The sequence below is a fragment of the Pomacea canaliculata genome, linkage group LG7 (assembly GCF_003073045.1).
Source record: "Pomacea canaliculata isolate SZHN2017 linkage group LG7, ASM307304v1, whole genome shotgun sequence".
NCBI lineage: Eukaryota > Metazoa > Mollusca > Gastropoda > Architaenioglossa > Ampullariidae > Pomacea > Pomacea canaliculata.
This window is the reverse complement of record NC_037596.1, coordinates 30,017,975-30,037,481: the sequence shown is the minus strand read 5'-3', so window position 1 is coordinate 30,037,481 and position 19,507 is coordinate 30,017,975. Positions and strand designations below refer to the sequence as shown.

Below are 19,507 nucleotides of genomic sequence, written 5' to 3'. Positions count from 1 at the left end.
TCGACCTTGAAACTTCGAATCGGGACGACAACAACAGAAAGTCTACTCGTCGTTTGTTTTTACGTGATATGCTTGACTACCGCATTGTTCTTTCCACATAATCTTTAATTCTCATGGACTTTTTCCTCTTTTAGTTCCCAAATGAATGCCACTAAAAGTATATTGTTTGGCGCTGCAATAGATTGCTTCTATTAATTCGTCGTCGTTGTCAAATATGCCCATCAACAAAATTATATTCTCTACTTCGCTGTCAGCCGCCATTTTAACAGGCGCCCACGGTGGGCGAAGGGTATCACAGGCTCTCTAGGGCGTGAGTGAGCGCCCGCGGGCATCCGCGGTGAGCGCCCGCGTTACGGTACGCAGGGCTGATAAGATAGATGTTGTACAGTCAAATTCTTACCTTTTGTGTTGTTTATGTAGTTTTCTTGAAAAAGTCAGACAGGTGACAGCTTTGTGTTCTTGTAGCGCTTCAATCGTATCGACGTGCGGAGTTTGCGAAGTTTTAGGATGTCACTAAAATTTTAATCAACTTTCTGCTCAAGAAAGAAAACTTAAGGTGTGGTACACGTAGTGTACATTCCTGTAGTCGGAATTCGTGGTGGCAAAATCTTGGCGGTCTTGTGATGTTTGTCAGTTTGTTTTACGTCACGTGTTCAGTCGTCTGGTTCTTTCAACGTCAGAAAATCACAATAAGCCATTTTAAGATCTATATCCTGCACCTTTGAAATAATTATCAGTTAGCACTGATATCCAACACAACTGTAATTTCTCGTGTCACTAAATTCCAAGCTTTCCCATTTGACTTGTTTGCTTTTCATTTCTCTAAATGCCTGTGAATCAAAGAACCGAAGTGACTTAATAGTCTTTCATCAGTACTCATATGTATTTGTGTAAAATTATTTATTGTATTTTATGTCAAGAGCTTTGTTAATCTTTTATCTAGGATAGAGGACAGATAATCTGTATTTTGTCCGATAGTTTGGGTCAGTGATCTACTTACATTGTATTCTTAATGTGAAAGAAAGACTTTCATTGTTATTCAGTTTTGGCAGGTTGTTGTGGTCGAAATTATATCGAACCAGCTAATATTTGTCTGTTGGGTGTTCTTATTATATGTGTAGGTAGTCATTGTACGTGATTATCTTATACATATAAAAAATATATGTATGAGTATAAATATTTTATTTGCACCTTGTTAGGGAGATTTCCGCGTACATTTGTGCCCTCGACCATTACTTCAGTGTTTGCGAGTTCCTGTAAGGAAGTTTTCCTTTCTTTTCTATTAATTTTGTTTTTCAACAGATTCGAGGTGGTTGATTTTTGACTTTACTGGATTCAGTGTTGAAAGTGCAAGTGTTCCTGGTAAACCAGGAATGACCGGTTAACCCCTCTGATCTGTATGACAAACTTTTCACTCGGGGTCGAGTGGGACTGCCTTGCGACCTTCTTTCAACTCTTCATCTGTTATATTCATTTGTGGCCATTGACCATTTTATTTTGTTTATTTGAACGTATTTCATTTGTTTCCATGCAGAAGCTGTGGTTCTTCTTTTCGTTACCGTTGTTTTCATTTCCAGGGTGTCGGGATTGTAGGTGCTTTTTCAATTCAGGAATCATTCTTTTATATCTCACATATGGGAAGTTATTTATCATTACTGCATAGGTCTACTCATATGTCCTGCTGTATTTCACTTTGATTTTTTTAGGAGTCTTTGGCGGTTAGGACAAAATTTCGGAAATATGGTTTTGTATCGTCCTTTTTTATATTGTTTTTTTTTTTTTGTTGCCGACTCCAGAAAAGGAAGAGTGCTGATGCGTTGATAACAGTCCTTTGCCCTTAGTGTTTGAAGCACTATAGGAACAAAGTTATTTTTCTAGCTCAAATTTTTTATTTCTATTTAAGTCAACTAAATGATCGCCTTCTCTCTCTAATTACCGAAAGTTCTCCTTCAGTCTTTGTTTAGTCAAAGGCAGATGACTTCAGTGGCATCTTATCATTGCTACTGTAGATGAGGACAACAGAGACCTGGCCAATACCAGTTGTGAAGCTGTTAAATTATTGCACTTTTATTACACAATATTTAACTGTACTATTTACACCATTTCTTATTTAAGTTGATTTGTCGCTTTCTGTTTACTTTGGCAAACCAAGAAAACATAATCTAGCTCTTCTGTGCTCTCCTGTATTTCCAGGTATCTGCCTATACAACGTAGGTACACCTTTTTACATTCCTGTCTTTTCCCGTTAGAAGTGTTAAAAACGTGCTTCACGTGAAAAAGGAACACTTCTGATACATCCTCTTGTCAGCTTGTTTGCTTCAGATAAGAGCCGTTCCTGAGTTTTTATATTCCATGAAACTTCTTGTATCTCCTCAGCTCACCAATACCATCCACTTGAACCAGGGACTAGAAAAGTGAGAGGAAGACTTCTGACACATCCGCTCATCATTGTTTGCCTGAGAGAAGAGCACAGAGTTCAGCGAACTGAAACTTGCTTTTCGTGAATGTATCGCGGTTACTCGACGGAAGGACACAAAGGCCGATTTCACTGTTAGATGGCAATTATTCAGCCGAGTTTCAATCAAGAGTATGAACAAAGCTAAACGAAGCACACTGCCTTGCATGGCACCAAAGATTACATTAGTTAGAATGAATCCTTTGTTTTCAATCTTTGTTGTTTAGCAGAAAACATTAAAAAAACCAAAAAAAGCTAGTTCTAGCATTCCCCTTTCCGAATATATATGTATACTGTTTACTGGTGTACCCATGTTAGTTTAGTTGTCTTGATATTAAACTCTTCTTCGTGCAATACATAGCGCAGTAATAGAATTCTTCCAGACCTTTTCTACACACACACACAGATACATATAAAGCACACCGCCACTAGCAGCACCACCAACAAAATGACAATGGCGCTCATACACACCCTCAAAACCTTCCTATTCATATTTGAAAACACGTTTTATCTTTCCAAAATATAAACATTTTTAGTATTACCCATTTAAATCTTTTAGATAATTTAAATCGCTTAACAGAAAAAATAGCCAACAAGTGGTAACACAATTCGTATAAAGAAGGCATCTTTGACTGAAGTAAATTTTGTCTTTGTACCAGTGACCGTGCGAAACAGGAGACAAGGGGAAAGTAGAATAAAGATTTCTGTTTTACTTAAAGGGAAGTAAAAATTCCTAGTTAGACAAGAGACAGTTATAAGTAATAATCAAATCAGTCTCAAGGCAAAATGCTTATCTTTCCTTAAATAATTTTAACACAATATTTTTTGTCGCTCATGTATTCCAGTTCAAAAACACAACGAACAGTGATAAGAGGACCATTGTTTATTATATTGGCATGTGCAGTTCTTAAGCATCCTAGTACACGACTTAAATGTACGAGTATAAATACTGATACTGGTATCACAGAGACATGAACTGTCCATCCGTTTCTACTTTTTATCTTTTAAACCTTTCAAACACTTTCCGACTGTTTCTAGACGTCTACTCTTTTCTTTAACCTAGTTGCCATAACTTTTAAACCTGAAAATGAAAGCATTTCCGTGCATACATGCTATCAAACAGGAGATCGCCACGAGAGATACTGATTATATATCAAATAGCATTCTTTTATATAATTTGAAACAGGTTTATTAACTCTTTCTTTACTCACTCAACACGGATGGCAGATCTTGCCCCGCTCGCTTGTTTACGTAGTATACACATCAGACTGATGCATTGTTGTAATTTTTTAAGGCCTATATAGGTTGTGATTTAAAAGAAAAACTTAATAAATAAGAAAGTTAAGCATTTCTGAACACAATTATCCCCCTTAAATGACGAAGGACGAACGTTTGAACGGAAGTCTCGCCGATATTCTACACACGATCGTGAACATCATCCATCTGAAACGTCAAATAAGAACAGAAAGAACATCCCAGAGATATTCCTGCTTCAGATGAAGGAGAATTTGACCACGAATGGTGTAAAAATGGTTTTCTTTAGCTCCCGAATTTCGGGCCCCGCCATGTTTAAAATGTGGAAAAAAACCTTTTCCAAACTTTACTTTATATACCTAATTTTGGTAGGATTATTATAAAAGTGAGTTCACGAGCAAGATTAAGGTAAACTGTTCCACTTCTACACATTTTGATCTGTCATAATCACTTTAAATTGCTGTTCTATCTTGTTTAGTTATTTTTTAATAATTTTTTGAAAAAGGGTAAATTCATGTGTACAGGGGTGTTGACCACCTTTAGCCTTGCGTAAAGAGTTAATATGAAAAAAACGTTCAAAATACAGAAGACATTAACAAGAAGCCAAAACGTTTAACTAAAAGATAATTGTTTATTTACATAGAAGGTTAAAAAAATGTTTAAAATATGCTAAAACTTAAATGAACTAACAGTTTTAATTTACATAGAAAACTATTTTATCTACTGATAACTCCATAATTATAACATTAAATAGATCTTTGTTTTCTTTCTGTGTGTAATACCAATATTAAAAGAAAATTTTCATTTTTTTCTAGTTAGATATTTCCATATCTCTTCTAAACTATAAATTATAATGTCTTGACACATCATAAGCAAAATACAATATGCAATTTTGTTTTTTTTGTTTTGTTTTGTTTGTTTTTTTGCCATTTTCAAAATTTTCAAATCAGTTCTGGTGTTATTTACCCCTTTGCCTTTCCACTTGCAGACACTTCAAACATTGCTGTAGATGTGTTCTTTTTCTTCATCAAGCTCGGTAGTGTTGACATAGATTGGGTCTGTAGCAGAGAAATATCAATGTAAGGAGATAAAACATCTACAACCAATCTTTCAGTTTTGGGGAGGTCTTAAGCGATAACAAATCAAACATTGTGACCTTTGCACTTGGTGACCGGATGAAGAAAATAGAATTTTGCACAGAAAAATTGGGAAAGAGAAACATTTGTTAGTTTTACATCTTTTTTGACGTATGATCACCAATTTGCATCTTTAAAAATTGGATAAAGGATTTATTTTCTACCGGCATCCCTACCATTAAAGTGTTGTGAACAAATACCTACAATCAAATCCTTTTTATTCCTCAGGTTACCTAAAAGAAGCGTTGTGTACTTTATTTTTACTCCGAAACTTGTAATACAGATATTATTTCAAATGCAAGGTGTACCAACACTTTGAAGTAGGATGTATGACGACATTTTTGTCAAGTTCTATGCAAATAAATAAAATATTTCAACAATATACAAATTCAAGATGTATTTATACCTTTTTAAATACATTTTATATCTAGGTACAAATTACCCCTATAAGCACTTTATTATTAAAAGAGCATGTGACTATTTTTAGAGCCTCACAAGAATCAACTTTGTCTGCATTTCGGGTCTTCTTTCCTTGATGGTCAGTTTTCTCTTCATGATACATGTTCATCACACCTCCAGCTGGTATTTCTTCCAGACACCCTCCCGCCGACTGTTTCCTCTCTGAATGTGTATCTCTTGTCACACGGCTCTTATTTCTTCCTGTTGATCAATTAATAGGCTCTCAGGAAGTAAACATGTGAAATAAGTATATCAGACCAGCAACTTGCTTGATAGTTTATTATTTTCTTCCTTTTTATGTAGCCTCCTGTGACCCTAGCACCTTCAACAGAAAATATCTCGCTTTTAGTAAAACACTTTTTGACGGAAAACAACAAGACACATATTATAGCTCGAACAAATAATTCATTTAAAATGTTATCAGTAATCAAGGCTGCTTAATTTTACTATACCATTTCCATGGCAGATAGAAATAAAAAGAGAGAAAATCTGGGATTTCTTTCATCTGTTTCTGAGACCTTGCCCCAAACATTACGAGACAACTAGAACTCAGTTTGCGATCCTACGCTCCACTGGGGGTGAAAATGAATAATAATGATAATAAGTAAAGTCATTTTATACAGGTTTGTCGTGTATTGCCTTTAAAGTTTATTATCTGCCCATCATGTGTTTAGGAAGAGTAAAAATAATAGGAGTTGCATACTTCTTGATACAGAATGCATGAACTTTCACACTGAGTGTCACTAATGTGTGTGTGTGTGTGGAAAATACTACGAAGATAAATATGTATGACGCGGTAACTTGAATATTTTTGCCATTCTTATGCAGTTTTTACTACTAGACATTCTGCCTCAAAAACACAGGTAGGCAAAGTAATGCAATGCATAGTTTTAGATGTGTTTTTCAGCTCAAGAGCAAGAAATAAAGCAACTATTTTCGGAAACTTTTAAAATATACATCTTTCTTCCTCCTAGTTTTGTGTTCCTAGTCTTTCTCTCTTTCCTTACAATAAAAGATAACGTTAGGGAGGTGAGCCATGAACAGGGCGGAGGTTGCACGTGTCTGTCGCTGTGTGAAGAAAATGTCTATAATCATTTTTAAAAAAAACTTTCTGTCCTGTGTGAGTGGATTAAACACTTTCAAGTGTCATTGTTTTATAGTTTGCGTCAAAATATTTCCTTTCGATGGATTCCCAATGCAATTATTGTGAAAAATTAGTGAAAGTCAGGCAGTTGAGAATTACACTGTGCAGTGACTTGTACTCACTTCTGTGGAAAGCTGCTGAACTGTGTCGTGCGGTGGATGTGGTACGACTGTGTTAGTTGTTTGGTTTCTTGTGATTCAAGAAAAGATGGCCCCTGAAAAAAGACTAAAGGAAGGATGAAACATTAATTAGCTCCGACGATAGTATGTTGAACACTTCCACTCAAAACACCACAGACTCCCAAGGAATACAAGAGCGACAATGTGAGAGGACAGATAATGTGACTCAAAAAGTAAACATCAGTCATGCGACTGACAGACCTACTCACACAAGCCTTTCCCACTGTAACAACTACAAGCAATAAAATAGTGAACCGTTTAGAAAGCCTACAACAAACGACTGAAGTTTTGAGGCAACAAGTTGAAGAAGGACAATATACAATAACAAAGCATATCTAGCAAGCAGCATGTGTGGCCTTAAAAAATAAAACAATCAACTGAAAAAGCTTTAGGAACACTTTTGCATCAAACCATATTAATCAAAATCGGGGCCCTAGGAAGATATTTCGTCTGCCTGCTCCCAAAGATGATGAGTTTCTACAACACATGCATTATATGATCCAGGTGTGAGAAAGAAGACCGAGGCATGCTGTTGGTCCATTGTTATTAAATCAAACATTACTTGTGAGTGTGATCGTAGCATTATCCTGTACAGACAAACAGTATTAGTTACAAAACTTAGAAATCAATTTATCAAGATAATAATATATCTCAAAAATATTAATCATCATGTGTACTCTTGTCTGAAGTCTTAAATATGTTCTAAAGAAAACTAACAGATTTATTTGCTATGAAAATGCATGTTCCATTTATATTTTTTGTAGGTAAGTAAAGCGTCTTTATGTATGTTAAGTACCTTAATTTTACTTTAATTAATATCTCTTTTCCTCCTTGTGTTTCTCTCAGCAAAGTTACAAAAACATGGCATACAGGAAACCAATAGATAGGAAGAGCTCGTTCTCATGGTTGTTACAGATGTTACCAACGTCTTCAATGTGACTGCAATCATCATTGCAAAATCCTTCATAGTCACAATCGTCTAACCTGAACTCCTCACCTGTGCATCTCAGATCGCCAAGGACGATGAGGCCCAAACCTGAATGCAAGTCATTTTAATATCCGTATACCAATGCGGCGAAAGAAAAACTGAAAGAAAATGATACCCAAACTTTGCAGTCTAAAAAAAATGTTTCTCAATGAAAATTTAGAAGGACGTGTCAACCTTGAATGAAGGCTGAGCCAGTTAATGCATTTCTGAATCAGCCCATACAGATATTTATGCACTTCCCCTGTTTCTTTTTTTTTTAACAGCTCAAGAAAATTGCTTGTAAAGATTTTTAAAAAATTGTCTAGTATTGTAAAATGCTATACGAATCAGTATACATGTGTACAGAATCAATTACCTAACTCAACATCCCACGACACCTTAAGGCGGCTTTAAACAGAAGCCAACAGGCCGACAAAAGAATTTAATGTGATTGCATAAAACTTTACTTACCTCAGCTCTCTTAATAAAGTGAAACTCAGCCTTCGATGCAAAACGGATAAAAACGGCGGAAATGCTCGAAATATGTCTAGTTATTTTTAGTTAGAAGGCTTGTAGTCAAAGAGGACAGTTGTTTGTGCGACATTGCTAGAGGACGGTCAATGTGTGTGATAATACCTTTAACGATAAGTGTAATTTGAGAAGATGCCCTCAGAGGAAGACGTTCATCATCATCAGCTGTTTCAGTGACCACGGTACAGGTGTAGATACCGTCGTGTGTCGTCTGCTGTGCTGCTATGATGTGTAGCTCCCCAGTAGTGCTGTTTACTTTCCCTGACCACGTGATGGAAGCAGGAGGCGGGTTGCTGTCAGCGTCACACACAAACGTCACATTGTGACCCTTGATGACCTCAGTGTAGGTGGACAGAGGCTGACCCTGATTGTCACTCCGTGTTATCCTGATAACTGGGCGATCTGTAAACAAGCAGATAGATTATGATTCATCGCATGTCATGTATCGAATTTGACAAGTGTATGAACCTGAAGTGTTTCTGTTGACACTTGCAAGCAAATAAACACGCGCTCACACGAAAAAAAGAGGTTAGACTCACTAATAGTGGCAGCTCAAATATAAAGCTTTTTGTCAGTTAATCAAATGTATTTTTATTCTTAACTCTAGTAATCTCTCTTGATCCTAGTTGCCTCCAGTGGAGCATAGGGACGCAAACTCATTTGCTTGAAAACTAAATGTTCTCAATGACTAAGTTGCCTTATTCACAGCATTCCTTGTTGTTGGATCCCAATACTCACAGTAAACCTGTAATTGCAGTGTGTCACTGGAGAAAACGTCACCATCACTGTACATCGCCTCACACCTCACTCGCCTTCCATGATGTTTCCTGGTCACTCTAGTGATGATCAGGCTACTGCCATCAGGGAACCCGCCTGCATTTTCTGGCCACGTGTACTTTATTACACCAGACCGCTCATTGCTCGCACACTTTAAAGTAGCATTTGCTTCCTCCATTAAAGGATATCTTCTACTGTTTGTCTGGATGTTGACAGAAACTGTGAAAATACATGTAATTCTTACTGACATTTAATAAAACAAGCTTGCCTGTGCAGGAAAAAGTAGCTGTTTAACTTATGTCTTTTTCCTCCTTACAAAATGTTCTAAGCGTAAAAGGTACACTTTTTCTAGGTATTTTGCACATACACTTTGTTTTCCAAGTTAATTAAACTTTATGGATAAATACACAAAAAATATGTTTAAGGTGTAAATAACACAAAGAGTAGAGAGAGAAAAAGAAAAAGGAAAGATAAGAATACCTTTAACGATGACTGCAGAGTAGTAAGATGCCCTCAGTGGTAGACGTTCATCATCATCAACTGTTTCAGTGACCACGGTACAGGTGTAGTTACCGTCGTGTGTCGTCTGCTGTGCTGCTATGATGTGTAGCTCCCCAGTAGTGCTGTTTACTTTCCCTGACCACGTGATGGAAGCAGGAGGCGGGTTGCTGTCAGCGTCACACACAAACGTCACATTGTGACCCTTGATGACCTCAGAGTAGGTGGACTGTATCTGACATTGATTATCACTCCGTGTTATCCTGATAACCGGGCGATCTGTAAACAAGCCGATAGAAGGTGATTCGTCTCACATATCATCTATACATCATCCAAGTGTCTTCGTTTTTACTTACTAACATCTATCTCAAACCAAAAGTAGCAGTTTTTGTGGAAATATGTACACGGCTACACATATAAACATCCAAACACACTTAACCTTGCATGTAGGTTAAATAAAAAAGGAAAGAAGATCAAGGTATGCAGCTTGTACATAAAACACTGTGAGATGATAAACTTGAAACTCATTTGCGTAAAGACACTACATGCTGTCGATGACTAAGTGTCCTTATTCACAACATTCATTGTCGTTGGATCCCAATACTCACAGTAAACCTGTAATTGCAGTGTGTCACTGGAGACAACTTCACCATCACTAGACATTGCCTCACACCTCACTCGCCTTCCGTGATGTTCCCTGGTCACTCTAGTGATGATCAGGCTACTGCCATCAGGGAACCCGCCTGCATTTTCTGGCCACGTGTACTTTATTACACCAGACCGCTCATTGCTCTCACACATTAAAGTAGCATTTGTTTCCTCCATTAAAGAGTATCTGCTACTGTTTGTGTGGATGTTGACAGAAACTGTGAAAAATGCATTCAATTCTTAAAATTTAATAAAACAAGCTTGCCTGATCTGGAAAAAGTACCTGTTTACCTTTTGTCTTTTTCCTCCTTACAAAATGTTGTAAGCGTAAAAGGTACACTTTTTCTAGATATTTCCCACATACTCTTACTTTGTTTTCCAAGTTAATTAAACTTTATGGACAAATACACAAAAAAATGTTTAAGGTGTAAATAATGCAAACAGTAGAGAGAGAGAGAAAAACAAAATGTAAAGATAAGGATACCTTTAACGATGACTGCAGAGTGGTAAGATGTAATCAGTGGTAGACGATCATCATCGTCATCATCTGTCTCAGTCACCACGGTACAGGTGTAGATACCTTCGTGTGTCGTCTGCTGTGCTGCTATGATGTGTAGCTCCCCAGTAGAGCTGTTTACTTTTCCTGACCACGTGATGGAAGCAGGAGGCGGGTTGCTGTCAGCGTCACACACAAACGTCACATTGTGACCCTTGATGACCTCAGAGTAGGTGGACAGTGGCTGACCCTGATTATCACTCCGTGTTATCCTGATAACCGGGCGATCTGTAAACAAACCGATAGAACGTGATTCTTCGCACATCTTACTTATTGAGTCAAATGTCTTAATTTTCACTTTATACATTTATTGACTTTTCCTTTTAAACAATTACTATTTATATTGACAGTTCATGCCAGTACACCTTCATACACACATTCATTGCCGATGGATCACAATATAATGTGACTCGTCGCACATCTCATCTATACAATAATACAAGTGTCTTATAGCTTTCCCTTCAGCCAACAATCGCTTATGTTGCCACTTTTATTCAAAAACACAGAGAGAGAGAAAGAAAGGTAGACCCACTAATGACAGCTCGTTCATAAAGTGTTTTCTTTTGTAGTCAGCTTACGTGTTCAGTCTTCACTCAAGTAATAATGCATCTTAAACATTTGCTTTCTAAGACTACATACTGTCGATGACAGTAGTCTCATTCATTGTCGTTGGATCCCAATACTCACAGTAAACCTGTAATTGCAGTGTGTCACTGGAGACAACTTCACCATCACTGTACATCGCCTCACACCTCACTCGGCTTCCATGATGTTCCCTGGTCACTCTAGTGATGATCAGGCTACTGCCATCAGGGAACCCGCCTGCAATTTCTGGCCACGTGTACTTTATTACACCAGACTCTTTATTGCTCGAACACTTTAAAGTAGCTTTTGTTTCCTCCATTAAAGGATATGTGCTACTGGTTGTATGGATGGTGACAGGAGCTGTTAAAATACATGAAATATCTTTTCATGTTTTAAAAAAATTCAGAGAAGTACTAGAAGTATTTTTTGCTTATTACAGAATATACTGAACAAAACCATAGTACATTACGATTGCTAAAGTAAAACCAAAGTGAAATTTTTAGCCATCAACCTTATGTCTTAATGCTCCTTACAACATTTTCTACAAAATAAACTTAGGTATACATTTAACAAATGTTTCAACATTTCGATTTTTTTCAGATTAATTAAAATATACGGGCAGATACTTAACATTTTGTTAAATGTATGATTAATGACAACTATTCATTGGTGAGAAGTATTTGGTGACTACCATCCTACATGAGCCAAATACTGTTTGATTTATAACCGTTATTTTGTATTAAACTTCCTGGTTTTTTTTACTTGAAACATTGCTCAATTAATACATCTCTTACTATTTATATATTGTAGAACTGTAACATTGTATAATGAACAAATGCCTCTTTTTTGGTAAGCTAAGCTTTGCACTGCTATCATCGAATATTTCTTGAAAAAAAAATCATAAAAAAAAACAACAACAAAACTAAAGGTATGAGGTTTTTTTTAAACATTTATCATTTTTAAGAACGATGCAAGGCATGATTCTAACTGAACCTCAACAAGTTTGAACAAAGGGACAAAAAGAAGGAAAGTGAGGGTTAGACAGGTTTATTATAAATATTTATGAAAAGGTAAAAGTAAAGTAAGTAAATAACGCTTATCACCGAGAGAATTTTTAACAAGAAATAGATTAATAAAATAAATTTGTGGTGAAAGAATAATAAAGTTAATAAAACATATAATGTGTGAGAGGTAGTGGTGGTGGTTAATTTTTTTCAAAAATAAGTTGCGTCCCTTTACTTAGCGACATTTATAGAAAAGTGTTGTAAGAGTTTCACATTTACCCAAATATGTGATAAGAAAGAATCAAAATATTTTCTTTCTGTATTTTACGAGCAAACGTATAGTTTTCTTTCATTAAGCCTAACATATAAATGGTAAACACATTGATGAGCTTTGTATTTATAAAAGAACAGTTCTTACAGTTACTACAAATGATGTTGTAATCCTGGCAGTCGATGTGACGATTTATCTCATGCTGACACTCAAAAATGCTTGTCTCATTCCCGAGGCAAAGTAAAGAAATGTATGTTAATCTGTTGAATCCATAGAATCTGTCCACAGGTATTTCTCCCAACATCGCCGGACGCCTAAACATTGCAGAATGCCCTTTGATTAAATATTTTTAGGATTTTTTTTTTTTCAAAATGCTGAATATTTTTTTCTTAAGTCAGAAGAACTTTCGTGTTAAGCATGTCTAGCGTGCGAGGTTAGATAAATAAATAACTATATAAGTGCTTCCATCGGACGAGAGCATTCTTCTTTTAATAGATCAGTATTCTATGTAAATAAATAATATTCTCTTACTGGAAAAATAGAAAGTGTCATAGGCTTTTGTTCATTTTTTCCCGCTATATTTTTACGTATGAGATTGATTTTTGAAGCTGAAGAAAGTCGTCTCAAGTGTTTTCATTAGGAAGGAACAAAGAAATATGAAAATAAGAATGGATAGATAGACAGACGGGGGAACATTTTAAGATATGTGTTTAACTCTGTGTTTCTGTAAAACATTTAAAGTCAAAATCACTATTTAATGATTAGAAAACGTAACGACTTATTCCTTTGAACTGTGTAATTTCAGTAGAATCAGTATTCATAATCTTCACACAGACTCGACCACTATTAGAGGAAAAAAAAAGAACTTACGATGGTAAGCCGAGCTGTCTACATACGACACTGGCAGTGATGTTAGACGACACACACTGTGTCATCCAATGACCATCTCCGATGTTTATCTGTAGACGACCTATGTTAGGTTCCATGTAGTGAATATCCCTCAAACGCAGTCGTGTGTGTTCTGTAACATTCATTTCAAGTAATCCATCAGAGATTTATTTAGGTTTTGTACAAGTAGATGGTAGTAATAAATCTCCTCAAAACGAAGAGTTAATAGACATGGCGTACAATAACCAAATATCTCAAGATAACAACACTTAGAAACTCTTAATTTTTTTTAATAAGTTATTCTTATTGTTGTTCTTACTGTTGTTCTTATTGTTGTTGTTCTTATTCGTGTTCTTATTGTTATTATTCTTCATCTTGGATTTTTCAACAGGGCTTAGTTATACTAATGTGTGTTCTTTTGCTTATCAGGAACATTCTATATATTTATATGGTATATTAAAATATTTGTCATGGAAGCAAATCATAAAAATGAAAATTTGTATTATTATAGTGATATACTTATTTTCTGCTATCTTGTCATTTAATAACATATTTTATCTTACATTGGCCTCTATGTGGAAAGATGTTAGTATCACATGTACAGTACAGTATGAATACAGAAGAAATTCCAACTGCAGTTTCTACGAAATCACTGATATACTAAAGTCAGTCGGGCTCTGAAAAACAGTTTAATTTATTATTGAAATTTTTTCTACAATTTTAGCAATCAACGTTGCTCTTTTAAGAACTTTTAATATCAAAGAAAGTAGAAAATAGAGTATTTTAATACACAAGCATCCAATAGTCTCTCTGCAAGAAGACAGATTGAGACACGCAGTCGACTGTACTCCAGATAAACGTTACTTTTAAATGGGGTCCTACATTGTCATGTTTGTATTTGTGCAAAACAAAAGAGTACCTATATCCATATATCCTATATCCATATATCCGTGCACATTGCAAAATATATAAATTTGTCCCACCAAAACTCATTTAAAAGTAATATTGCTTAGGTTAAAAATGTTTTTGTTGCAAAAAAAATACATCAAACATTTCACCTACATCTCTAAAAACTCTTTCAGGCTTGATATCTCGTTTCTAAGGAAAACGAAGTTACCCTTCTAGAATTTTAGCCTAGAAAATAGCATAGCAAGTGCGTCGAATCTATTCTTAAAATTTTCTCCTTTTTTTCCTCTTTTTGAATGCAATACAATAAACAAGAGAATAGAATTAGCAGGTTCTTACGTGTGTTGCAGGTGATACCAACGAGATAAAGGCAGTAGGAGTCCGTGTAAATCTCGCTACAATGTTCTAAGCTGGTCTCCTCGCCTGTACACCTCAGGTCTTGAAGGTATATATAGTACGAACCATACCTATACCTATATATACCATACCTATATTCTGCCGACATGGTGAAACCTTGCGACCTGTTTGACAGTCAATATGTTTGTGTGTTTTTCTGTTAACCTATCCACTGTACCAACACAAAAAAGAGATTTCAATATATACTCACAATTTGAAGTCAAAATTAACACTTTATTTTGAAATCAGGTAGTACATATTGCTTTTATTATCCATTCTTGAATGAAGGCTAAGCCAGTCAATACATTTCTCAATTTGTCTAAACTAATATTTATGAACGTAACTTGTTTTATTATTTGAAAAGACTACTTGCTTTTAAGATAAGTTAATTTTCCCTTTTTCTAAACAAGTCACACTCTCACATACGGACATAGGCATGATGACACACACACACCCACACATAAAGAATTTTAATCTTATTGAAAAGGTAATTTTGAAACAATTTGGGGCTCAGTCGTCAGAATAAGACAAAGACCTTATCATTAGTAAAGAAAAGTCTTTGAAAGATTTATATTAACTGCACTTCAGGAATATGACATGCAAAACAAATATGACTACACTGCACATAAACACAAGACTACATCAAGCTACACACGTGTTGAAGCCCATCATCCTGCAGACCACCTGTGTCTCTTGTTTCCTAAACTTATAGCCACAGACTTTGCCCCATGTTCCGTTGTACAACATCTCAAGGCGGCCATTCCACGGGGCAGTTCCATCCACAAGCCGGACTTTCAGCTGTGCATCTGATCATTGATACAAGTTATTAATTAGTAATGACATACAGCAAACCTTTTCACCTAAAGATTTGTGCATCCAAACCTTTCTGTTCTTCTGTTGATTTATCTTAGATACTATTATCTTAAATATAGAAAAACTGAAGGAACCTGATCATGAGAACCCTATTTCGGTTATTTTAGAATCATTAAGTGAACGTAGCAGACAGTTTACACAAGAAGCAAGATGTCTTTATTGCTTTATATGAAACTCTATATTACGCTGTCATAAGTGAAGAATTGTGTAAAGGACATCTTACCGACACACGTGATCACAAGAAGAAAAGCTGTAAAAGCAGATGTTACCACGAACATCGTCATCTTTGTTTGTTGTCACAGATGCAGAGGTTAAAATGCGATGTGACTTAAAAATTCTGAAGAGAAGAAAGATACAAATAATGGTGAATAATAGTTTCTGTTTTCTAGGAATATCTTTGTTGTCGTGTTTGCCTGTGTCTTTGTATGTTTGACTAGGTTGTCTGTGTGCTCGCATACTTCTTTGTGTGTGCGTGTAGTGTACATGCGTGCCTTTGACTGAATTAAAAATACACAACACACTAAACTGAAATCAATTAGCACCTTAAGGTATTACAAAGGCCACAAGTAATTTCAAGCAACAAAGTTTAGGTTGTTCCAAAGTTATGCAACATATTACTTTTACAGTTCAAATAATTTATTAATCTCATTATATCAATTAGAGCGTCAGGTACTGAAAGTCAACACACTTTAACTATTACTCACTGGCACCTAATTAATTTTCTTGCTTCACGAAGGACTCTTCAGGTTATTTTGGAGACAATACAAAATGTCACTTTGCTGTTCTATTGTCGACCGTGTGCAAGCCACCCTTGTAACTCAATCAGTTATTATCACCGGCAGTTTAATTACTTTGAACCACAACAGTAGAACTCCGCCTTCTAGATGGGTCATGGAATATCAGCACAGAATCCTCTAAAAGTACACATAAGACACATTTCTTCCATGACCATTACGCTTTACAACTCTACTAAACTTTTCTTTCTTTTCTTTGACCTTAAATGACTAGTATGTCATGCTTGTCTCCCTTTGCATCCTAATGTAACTACCAGTCGCTACCTTTAGGTCCTCATTTCTTCTTAATTCTTCTATGATTCTACATTAGTATCAGTGCTGATGTTTATTCATTGTTCCGTTGTGTGCTGTCCATGTTTTTTGTGGGTTTTTTTTCATCTCGAATGCTGACAGCATCCTCTTTCACGAGCTTGATTATAAGCAACAACTAATCACATGTTCCTTATTGATATTCTATTACTGTTGTTATTAATACTGTCACTTTTTGTTACTAATTAGGATGCTCTTAGTACATAAAGACTAATATACTTACAGTACGCCTTAAAGAAGAATACACCAGGCGACTCGCTGTCCTGTATTCCAGTGTACGGCGCTTATATAACACCTTGGCCGGAAGTCAATCCTGACACGACTGAGGACAAGGATGAGCAACAACAATCTCTGTAAACACCAAAGACCAAATTTAGGGAAGAGGTCCTCTACTTCTAATGCCGGCATTTAGCACGGCAAGAGTGTCAGTCGATCATTCATCCCTGGGTTGATACTGGTCTCTTTTTTCGGGAGGGAAGGTTGGAGAGGGGTGGGGGTACATGGACAGAAGCTGTAGTGTCACTACTTCAAGTAAGGCAAAAGGGAAATAAATCAGATCAAAAAGCATCTCTTAGGGTGTCTTTCATTTTTGTGTGGTTGATAGAAGGAGTACTAGTGTGTGAGAGAGGGACAAAGTTTTGGGGGACTGAGACATTTTGTTTGGGTGAGTTTGACAGAATGTATACTTCGTGTATACGGCTAGTTATATTACGAAGAGACATGGCAGGGGAAGCTAATTTGTCTTTATTTTAAGAGACAGGATACGCACGTATTTGGACATGTTCTAGAGAAAATGATGTCCCTCAAGAGTGTCGTGACATAATACCACACAGAGAGATGTCCCTCTGGTTAAGTTAGTACAGCAGAATACACCGTTAGTGCAACACAGCCATAATTATACTAGAATCTGCTGAGACTGAGATGGGCTTCCTTTTCTGCGATTTAAGTTTCGTAAATTCACTTCATTGCCTTTTCGTTTAATAGCGATATGGTTAGTGTCTAGTAATGTTGCAGTGAGCTGTGTAGTGACAGTTTTTTACTCAGATCTTTGTGTTATGTATATGCAGGAATTATTAACTATGATGGTTGTTTCATTTACAGATATCTATTACTTTTTAAATCGGAGGGGATTAAATTGATTGCAAAACTAAGTAGATTTAACATAGTTACATTAAATATTAATGGCCTTACTGGGACGAATAGAAGAAGAGATGTTTTTACACAGCAGAGTTATATAGTATTTAATTTTTACAAGAAATTTATCTAACAGAAAAAAAAAAGAAAAAAATTCTTGGAGCAGCCTGGGGTTTAGATATGTGGTTGACAGAGAATCGTTCGAATAAAAATGGTGTGGCAATGTTGTTTAGCAATGTCTTTGAATAAAAACTACATAATAGCCATTAAATATTACATTGTTTGAGTGTTTATATGTTGCTTTGTGGTAACCTTAATGTGGAGACAAGAATCGCCCCAATTAGGGTCTAGGTTGGTCTAGGTTTTTATCCGGAGACCCATTATGTAAGAAAGGGAGGAGTACGTGCCAGTGTAGAGGTGTTGTACTCGGTAGGAGCGCAGAGGTGTTGTAAGTGTTACAAGTGTTATAAGAGGTAACAGCAGCCAGGCGCCACCAGCCGGCTGGCAGAGGTGTCAATGACGCTGACCAAGAAAGTGACACATCGGTGGCTCGCATATCTGTCAGTCAGGTTGGCGGTGAGTGGAGGTTAGTCACGTGTCCACCACACCACTGCAGGCGGGGCGGGGCGTCAGTAGGCTGGTCGTTCTCTTGTCAATGTTGGCTGATTGGTTGGTATGTGACCAATGGCATCCCTCGTTGTGTGTGCGTGTACACGTTTGTCTGCTCACCGTCTGAGTAAAGAATTATCCCACTGGTTTTTGCATCTCTTTCTCCAACACATTTTAGTGAAGTTAGACCAAGTGAACCAAATTTATAAGTTATAAAGTTAGCACTCTTTTTGCTGATTTAATCCAGCCCCAGCAAAGAGTTATTTAAGCTTTTGCATTAGCAATTCTAATTTATGTTTTAATTTATTTATAAATGATTTATTGCTAAATAGGGTTTGAATTTAGGTAATCCTATTCATGTAATGATAGTGTCTACAAAAATGTAATCATTTAATCTACTTCTCAAATCTTTTTTTTACCTTGCGTTAGTTATATTATTACAGATACCATATTACAATAGACTACTTATTCTCCTCACACACTCGAGCGTGTTCTCTCACTCTGTAATACAAACCATATCCAGCACTCAGCAGTGTACTTCACCAGTTTAAAGAAAACCAGTGCTGGAAAAATGTTGCTTATTCTATGTAATTAATCTTATGATCCGGCACAGCAATACTTACAACAGGAAAGTCAAATTACTTTTAAAATAGAAGAAACTTTATTTCTCTCGCCTGGTGACTTACTTTCAATGAAACATTCCGGTTTCAAATGTCTTGAGCAAATGGTTTATCTATTTAAAGATAGAATCACAACGATTTTCAGCTCTTAAAAAGGTTTTCCCCTATGCTGAATAAAAATAATAATAATTCTCTGTGTCAACTTTTCCATACAGGGCAGCCTGGAATCGCACAGCTAGTGCCTAGCATCTCAAAATAATAACGACAGTAGGTCTGCGATATACTGTGAAAGTGAAACCGGAAAAGGCGAAGCAATAACTTAGTCCAGCGCATGCGCGGCACAAGAGGTCTTTTCTCGCGCAATAGATGGCAGTCCTTGTTCTTATCATCCACAGTTTCTCAGCAGTGTAACTAGTTCTTTCTTTCCGCTTTCTCTAAAAAGTTTCCTTTTTATAGTGTCAAGCTTTGCAATAGCTTAATGTACTTTCGCCTTCAGTATTTAAGAAATTTTGAA

The 19,507-nt window shown here is 36.2% G+C and overlaps 2 protein-coding genes across 4 annotated transcripts in view; both read right to left on the bottom strand.

The window, feature by feature from the left end:
* LOC112569337 overlaps positions 1-8,920 on the bottom strand; it is a 97,002-nt gene extending 88,082 nt beyond the window's left edge. The window contains exons 1-5 of one of the 3 annotated variants that reach the window (XM_025247114.1): positions 8,864-8,920; positions 8,231-8,527; positions 6,571-6,673; positions 5,341-5,505; positions 4,606-4,767 (exon numbers count right to left, since the gene is read on the bottom strand). In XM_025247114.1, coding sequence (XP_025102899.1) covers positions 5,496-5,505; positions 6,571-6,673; positions 8,231-8,527; positions 8,864-8,918 — 465 coding nt within the window. In that variant the 5' untranslated portion in view covers positions 8,919-8,920 and the 3' untranslated portion in view covers positions 4,606-4,767; positions 5,341-5,495. Of the gene's footprint in view, positions 1-4,605; positions 4,768-5,340; positions 5,506-6,570; positions 6,674-8,230; positions 8,528-8,863 lie in introns of those variants that run through there. The other 2 variants (XM_025247116.1, XM_025247115.1) reach the window with 2 other exon arrangements.
* A 2,315-nt stretch (positions 8,921-11,235) lies between these two features.
* On the bottom strand, positions 11,236-16,900 carry LOC112567615 (deleted in malignant brain tumors 1 protein-like). The gene is made up of 7 exons (XM_025244309.1): positions 16,854-16,900; positions 15,751-15,864; positions 15,310-15,460; positions 14,598-14,779; positions 13,335-13,485; positions 12,612-12,778; positions 11,236-11,549 (listed from the first exon to the last, which is right to left on the bottom strand). Exons 2-7 carry the CDS (start codon positions 15,809-15,811, stop codon positions 11,236-11,238), a joined length of 1,026 nt encoding a protein of 341 aa, XP_025100094.1. The 5' UTR covers positions 15,812-15,864; positions 16,854-16,900.
* Positions 16,901-19,507: the final 2,607 nt, after the last annotated feature.

Bases quoted from the DNA above. Each gene is read 5' to 3' on its own strand.
- LOC112567615 (XM_025244309.1), bottom strand. From the start codon at position 15,811: ATGACGATGTTCGTGGTAACATCTGCTTTTACAGCTTTTCTTCTTGTG. The intron at 12,779-13,334 runs GTAAGTTCTTTT...TGCAATGTTTAG, and splicing joins AGACAGCTCGGCTTACCATC to GCGTCCGGCGATGTTGGGAG. The intron at 11,550-12,611 runs GTAAGAACTGTT...GTATTTTAACAG, and splicing joins CAACATCATTTGTAGTAACT to CTCCTGTCACCATCCATACA.